Below are 7,019 nucleotides of genomic sequence, written 5' to 3'. Positions count from 1 at the left end.
GCTCGCCGTTGTACTTTTTCTAATCTGTCCATGTCTTTAATGAGATTCGGTGACCATACGGAAACAGTATATTCCAAATGTGGACGAACTAACGATTTATATAGCTTGTTCATGAGAGGTGGACTTTTGTAGTCATAGGATCGCGCAATCAGTCCAAGAATCTTATTTGCTTTCTCAGAGGCTGAAATACACTGCTGAGATGATTTGAGATCGTTACTGATAATTACGCCGAGATCCTTTTCACTACTCACTTTTCTTAACGAATTTCCAAATAACTTGTAATTGTACTTACTGTTATTTTTACCTATGTGCATAACCTTACATTTACTTGTGTTGAATATCATTAGCCACTTTTCAGACCATTGCTGTAATTTATCTAAATTTTCTTGAATATCTAATTGGTTTAAGAGACTATTTGCCATTCCGCACATTTTTGTACTATCAGCAAATTTGGAGACAATAGATATCAGTCCGTGATCTATATCATTTATATGTACTATGAATAGAAGTGGCCCAAGGACGGAACCCTGAGGAACTCCACTCGTAACATTTTTCCACCTAGAATTTTGCCATTTAGAACAACTGTTTTCGATCGTTCAACCGATTACTAGTCCAATTTAATAGGCTACTACTTACTCCGTGTGAAGCTAATTTGATAAGTTGTCTTTCGTGGGGGACGGTATCAAAAGCTTTTGCAAAGTCATGATATATTATATCTATATTGTTTCTTTTGTCATAATTCGAGGTGACAGTGTTGTAGAATTCGAGTTAGTCACGCAAGAACGTCTGAATCCTTCTGGTGTTCGCAATAGTCTGTTTAGCTGAATATGTCTCTACGGGCAAACGGAGAGGGAGAAGGAAGGTAGCAGGCAGAGGAGAGTAATCATTTTGAGTAAAAACATCCAATAGAAGAGATAATTTTACAAAGAAGAAGAAAATGGGAAAATGAAAGGAGAAAAAGGAAATAGAAAGAGGGATCATGGATGTGGAAAGAGGGGACAGGAGGGGAAAGAGAAGGGAAGAGGGGGTGAAGAGAAAAAAAAATGGAGGGAAAGTGTAGAAGAGAACAAAAGGAGAAAGAAAACGATGAGTATGAGAACAAGGATGTGCATGATAAAGATGATGAGGATAGTGATGATGATGAAGATGAGAAGGGTGAGGATGTGTACGATGATGTGTGCGATGTGAACGATGTGCATGATGTGTACGATGATGTGTAAGATGTGAGGTGATGTGTGCGAGGTGTTCGATGTGTGCGATGTGTACGATGTGTATGATGTGCACGATGTATACGATGATTGTGTACGATAATGTGTACGATGTGTACGATGATGTGATGTCCATGATGATGTGTACGATGATGATAATGTTAAGGATGGTGAGGATTATGAGGTTGGTGAGAATGATGAGGATGGTGAGGATTATGAGGTTGGTGAGAATGTTGAGGATGTTGAGGATGGTGAGGAGGATGAGGATGATTATGCTGAGGAGGGGGATGTGGATGGTGAGGATGGTGAAGGTGATGAGAATGATGAAGAAGGCGAGGAAGTTGGGGAAGCGGATGAAGATTGGAATGATAAGAATGATGAACGGAGAATAAAAAAAAAAAAAAAACAGTAAACAGGACCGTGAATTGTATGCCGTTGCCAACAATTCACCTTTGCTTCTATCCTTGAATCCAATGCTGTGCTGGAATGGGAGCTATTGCGAAGAAGGAGAAGGAGATAATAACTGAGAGAAATGATGAATTGAGGAGAACGAGGGAAAGAGAGAGAGAGAGAACGAGGGAGGGAGGGAGGGAAATAGAGACTGAGAGAGAGAGAGAGAGAGACAGAAGCAAATAAGCACAACCACATACCTATGTACACACACTCTTGTGAACATATATATACACACAAACACTCACTTTTATCCACAATCACCTAAAAACGTACATAAATACACATACGCACTAGAGAAGATATTACATAAATACACATATACAAATAAACAAAACAAATAAACAAAATGCACAAATACAAATCATATGAACACACATACACACACACACACACACACACACACACACACACACACACACACACACACACACACACACACACACACACACACACACACACAAACTTTATTCACTTAGACAAAATCCTAGTTAGGAAAGTGTTAAACGTAATTTTCTATTAACCCTTTGGCGCCCAAGAAGAACAACTTAGGATCTGTAAGAATTTTATTATGGTTAGCGATGGATGATCTTATTCAGCTCACAGTAGCGTTTCTTAAAATTCTACCACACTCGGCATCTCGCCCACTAGACCCAGGATTCGGTAGACCATCATTTCATAAAAGTAGATAGAACTGTACATTGTATGGGTAAATTTGATTTTTCATTAACCCATAGTAATCTTATTCAGCCGAGGGAAACCTCCCAATGTTTCTTAATAATTGATACTAAAATTCTATTTTCAAATAGAAGATTCAAAATTTAGTTCAATAAACTATTCACCACGAAATAGATTTGAATATAGTAATTAGAATATATTTTTTATTCTACTTCATTTCTTATCATTATTATTGATACTTTTCAAGCGTGATAACGAAAGTAGAATGTGTTCACTTATGGTTTGTAAATTCTTGATATTTAATTTGCAACGAAGTCATGTTGCTCGATTTCTTGAATTGTAGCTCTTCCGGATGGGTCCGGGTGGAGAAGACTTTCGATCAACTCCATTGCTGATTTGCAGATGAGAGTCCAAGGTTTGCTGTCGAGGGATACGAGGCCCTTTAGAAGCCAAATTTGGTAATTAGGGTCGTAGGACTTTGCTACTTCCCAGGGAGCGCGTCCGCTCAGCATCTTGACGAGAGTGACGCCACACGACCACACGTCGCTGGGTTCTCCTCTGTATCTTGCCGAGAAGACTTCAGGAGCCATGTAGCCTCGGGTGCCGCAGACTTCGCTCAGGTAAGTCTTCCGGTCTTCCAGCTTGGCTGCGAGTCCGAAGTCGGCAATTTTAAGAACGTTATCGCCGTTGAGGAGTAAGTTTCGAGGTTTGAGATCCCTGTGCACCACTCCATGTGTGTGCATATACTTGACTCCTGAAATCAGTTGATTGAAGTACAACACGGACGTTTTTTCGTCCAAGCCTGAGGGCCCGATCTTTCTTGAGAGGTCACCTCCATTGGCGTATTCCAGGTAAATGTGTATGTGAGTCTCGTCCTTCTCGGAGCTCAGCACGCGAAGAATGTTGCGGTGCTCGAGACTCTCTTGGACTTGGACTTCGATTTCCTGGTTCGTATCGTCTTCAAGTTCGATGGACTTTTTGGCCACGAAAACCTCCGAAGTTGCTTTCTTCAGCAAAACTACGGAGCCGTAAGCTCCTTCGCCCAGTTCCTTGACTTCGATCCAGTCATTCTTGGGCTCTTCGAAGGATTTTATCTTCTTGAAAGCGCTTTCTTCCTCTTCTTCTGCGCTGTATGAAAGTGAACGTTTCCTTCCTCCGTTGAAACTGGTCTTAAAGACAGGAGCGAAGGAATCCTCGGTGTAGCTAGACTCCTCGACGCTGGACTCTCCAAAGGCGGAACTACTTCTCGAACTCCCTCCTGAGGTCCATTGCTCTTCCTCCTGTTCCTTGTCTGAGCGGCTGGAGGTCATGATTGCGGCGTATAAGGTCCTCTCGTAGAACGAGAGACCAAGAGGCGGGCGAAATCGGCCGAAGCTAACTACACATGGCTGAACATCTCGGAAGTTATACAGTGGCAATTTTGTCAACTGTTCCCAAAATCAATACATACATATAAATATACTTACATTTACACACACACACACAATCATATATGTTATATGTTTTATATATGTATATATGTATATATATATATATATATATATATATATATATATATATATATATATATATATATATATTACACATACTTCTTACTTCTGCTCCCAGGTAGGATTTCAGCCTGTCAGTCGAGCCAGCACACTTCTCCAGATTGTCCTCTCAAAGCTTTATTCTTCCCTCAAATCCTCTATTTTTCCTAATCCGTTTGCCTCTAGGATTTCTTCAACTCCATCTTTCCATCTTTTCTTGGTTCTACCTCTAGATCTGTTACCTTCTGGTCTACAGTTCCATCTTTTCTTTGCAATTCTCTCTTCATCTATTCTTTCCACGTGCCCAAGCCACCTTAGTTGTGCCTTTTCTATTTTGCTTCTAATTGATGTTACTCCAATCATTTCTCTTATTTCATCATTTCTAATTCGATCTCTTTTGTTTTTTTTAATATTGCTCTAGTATACATACACGAGTAAAAATTCAGCATAAAATAAACAATGCTCCAGTTGCTGTCGATTAAACGAAAACAGGAACTCGACAGTAACGGAAGTATTGTTGAAATTATGCTGAAGCTTTAAATGTTACGAGGAATACCTTGATGTGGAGGTCGATTGTCAGAAGTCCAAAAGATATTTGAATATACATACATACATACATACATACATATATACATACATGCATAATTACATAAGTACATACATGCATATATACATACAAAGCATCATACACACGTACAAACATACATACATGAACATACAAAGGATTCCAAAGGAGGATCATGCCGACAGGAGACCTTTTGGTCCATAACTAGGTCGGGTGTAAAGAAAATATAACAATGATAAATAAATAAATAAATAATGATATAAATAAATAAATAAATAAATAAATAAATACATAGGGAAATTTAAATAATAAACAAACAGGTAAATAGTAAATAATAATAGACAGATGAATAATGATAAATGAAAGTCAAGGAATAATAAACAGAAAAAAAAAATATATAAGATAAATAGCAGGCATTACAGCATCTTACTTTGTTGTTTATCTAAATGAATCTTAAAGCTTCGAACTGAACTACATTGCACTGCCTCTGCAGGAAGTTTATCCCATTCATTAACTATACGGTTGGTGAAGTTGTTTCTACTCACTTCCAAATTAAATCTATTTCCTGACAGTTTGAGACCATCATTTCTTGTTGGATTTTCGTTCATTGTGAAAAGTTTGTCACCTTTGATGTCAATTCTCTTTAGAATCTTAAAGACCTGTATCAAATCACCTCTGATTCTACGCTTTTTTTAGGGAAAACAGATTCATATGTTTCAGTCTATTTTCGTATGATTTATTTTTTATATTTGAAATCAGTTTTGTGGCTCGCCGTTGTACTTTTTTTTAATCTGTCCATGTCTTTAATGAGATTCGGTGACCATACGGAAACTGCATATTCCAAATATGGACGAACTAACGATTTATATAGCTTGTTAATCAGAGATGGACTTTTGTAGTCAAAGGATCGCGCAATCAGTCCTAGAATCTTATTTGCTTTCTCAGAGGCTGAAATACACTGCTTAGATGATTTGAGATCGTTACTGATAATTACGCCGAGATCCTTTTCACTACTCACTTTTCTTAACGAATTTCTTAATAACTTGTAATTGTACTTACTGTTATTTTTACCTATGTGCATAAACTTACATTTACTTTTGTTGAATTACATTAGCCACTTTTCAGACCATTGCTGTAATTTATCTAAATTTTCTTGAATATCTAATTGGTTTAAGTGACCATTTGCCATTCCTCACATTTTTGTATCATCAGCAAATTTGGAGACAATAGATTTCAGTCCGTGATCTATATCATTTTATATACTATGAATAGAAGTGGCCCAAGAACGGAACCCTGAGGAACTCCACTCGTAACATTTTTCCACCTAGAATTTTGCCATTTAGAACAACTGTTTTCGATCGTTCAACCGATTACTAGTCCAATTTAATAGGCTAACACTTACTCCGTGTGAAGCTAATTTAACAAGTAGTCTTTCGTGGGGGACGGTATTAAAAGCTTTTGCAAAGTCTATATATATTAAATCTATATTGTTTCTTTTGTCATAATTCGAGGTGACAGTGTTGTAGAATTCGAGTTAGTCACGCAAGAACGTCTGAATCCTTCTGGTGTTCGCAATAGTCTGTTTAGCTGAATATGTCTCTACGTGGGAGAAGGAAGGTAGCAAGCAAAGGAGAGTAATCATTTTGAGTAAAAACATCCAATAGACGAGATCATTTTACAAAAAAGAAAATGGGAAGATGAAAGGAGAAAAAGGAAATAGAAAGAGATGGACAATGGATGTGGGAAGAGGGGACAGGAGGGGAAAGAGAAGGGAAGAGGGGGCGAAGAGGAGAAAAAAAAAAAAGAGGGAAAGTGTAGAGGAGAACAAAAGGAGAAAGAAAACGATGAGTATGAGAACAAGGATGTGGATGATAAAGATGATGAGGATAGTGATGATGATGAAGATGAGAAGGGTGAGGATGTGTACGATGATGTGTGCGATGTGTACGATGTGCATAATGTGTACGATGATGTGTACGATGTGTGAGGTGATGTGTGCGTTGTGTACGATGTGTACGATGATTATGTGTGCGATGACGATGTGTACGATGATGTATACGATGATGATGTGTACGATGATACGATGTGCATGATGATGTGTACGATGATGATAATGTTAAGGATGGTGAGGATTTTGAGGATGGTGAGAATGTTGAGGATGGTGAGGATTATGAGGATGGTGAGAATGTTGAGGATGGTGAGGATGTTGAGGATGGTGAAGATGATGAGGATGATTAAGTCGAGGAAGGGGATGTGGATGGTGAGGATGGTGAAGGTGATGAGAATGATGAAGAAGGCGAGGAAGTTGGGGAAGTGGATGAAGATTGGAATGATAAGAATGATGGACGGAGAATAAAAAAAAAATAAGAATAAATAACAGTAAACAGGACCGGATGGATGCGAAGAGGAGACTGTATGAAGGAGTGATTGTGCCAACAGCACTGTATGGGGCAGAAACGTGGAACATAAGAGAAGAAGAGAGAAGGAGTTTGAATGTGTTTGAGATGAGGTGTCTGAGAAGTATGGTGGGGGTTACTAGGCTGGATAGAGTGAGAAATGAGGAGGTGAGAAGGAGAACAGGGGTGAAAA

The 7,019-nt window shown here is 38.6% G+C and overlaps 1 protein-coding gene across 1 annotated transcript; it reads right to left on the bottom strand.

Annotated features, from left to right (window-relative positions):
• Positions 1 to 2,635: 2,635 nt before the first annotated feature.
• LOC143024465 (serine/threonine-protein kinase chk-1-like) lies at positions 2,636 to 3,646 on the bottom strand. The gene has a single exon (XM_076183274.1). The coding sequence runs from the start codon at positions 3,644 to 3,646 to the stop codon at positions 2,636 to 2,638; it is 1,011 nt and encodes a 336-aa protein (XP_076039389.1).
• Between the last annotated feature and the right edge of the window lie 3,373 nt (positions 3,647 to 7,019).

This window comes from Oratosquilla oratoria, chromosome 4 (genome assembly GCF_046742065.1).
Source record: "Oratosquilla oratoria isolate Oo_2021 chromosome 4, ASM4674206v1, whole genome shotgun sequence".
In the NCBI taxonomy this organism is placed as follows: Eukaryota; Metazoa; Arthropoda; class Malacostraca; order Stomatopoda; family Squillidae; genus Oratosquilla; species Oratosquilla oratoria.
The sequence above is the reverse complement of the archived record's forward strand: the minus strand, read 5'-3'. Positions and strand labels throughout refer to the sequence as shown.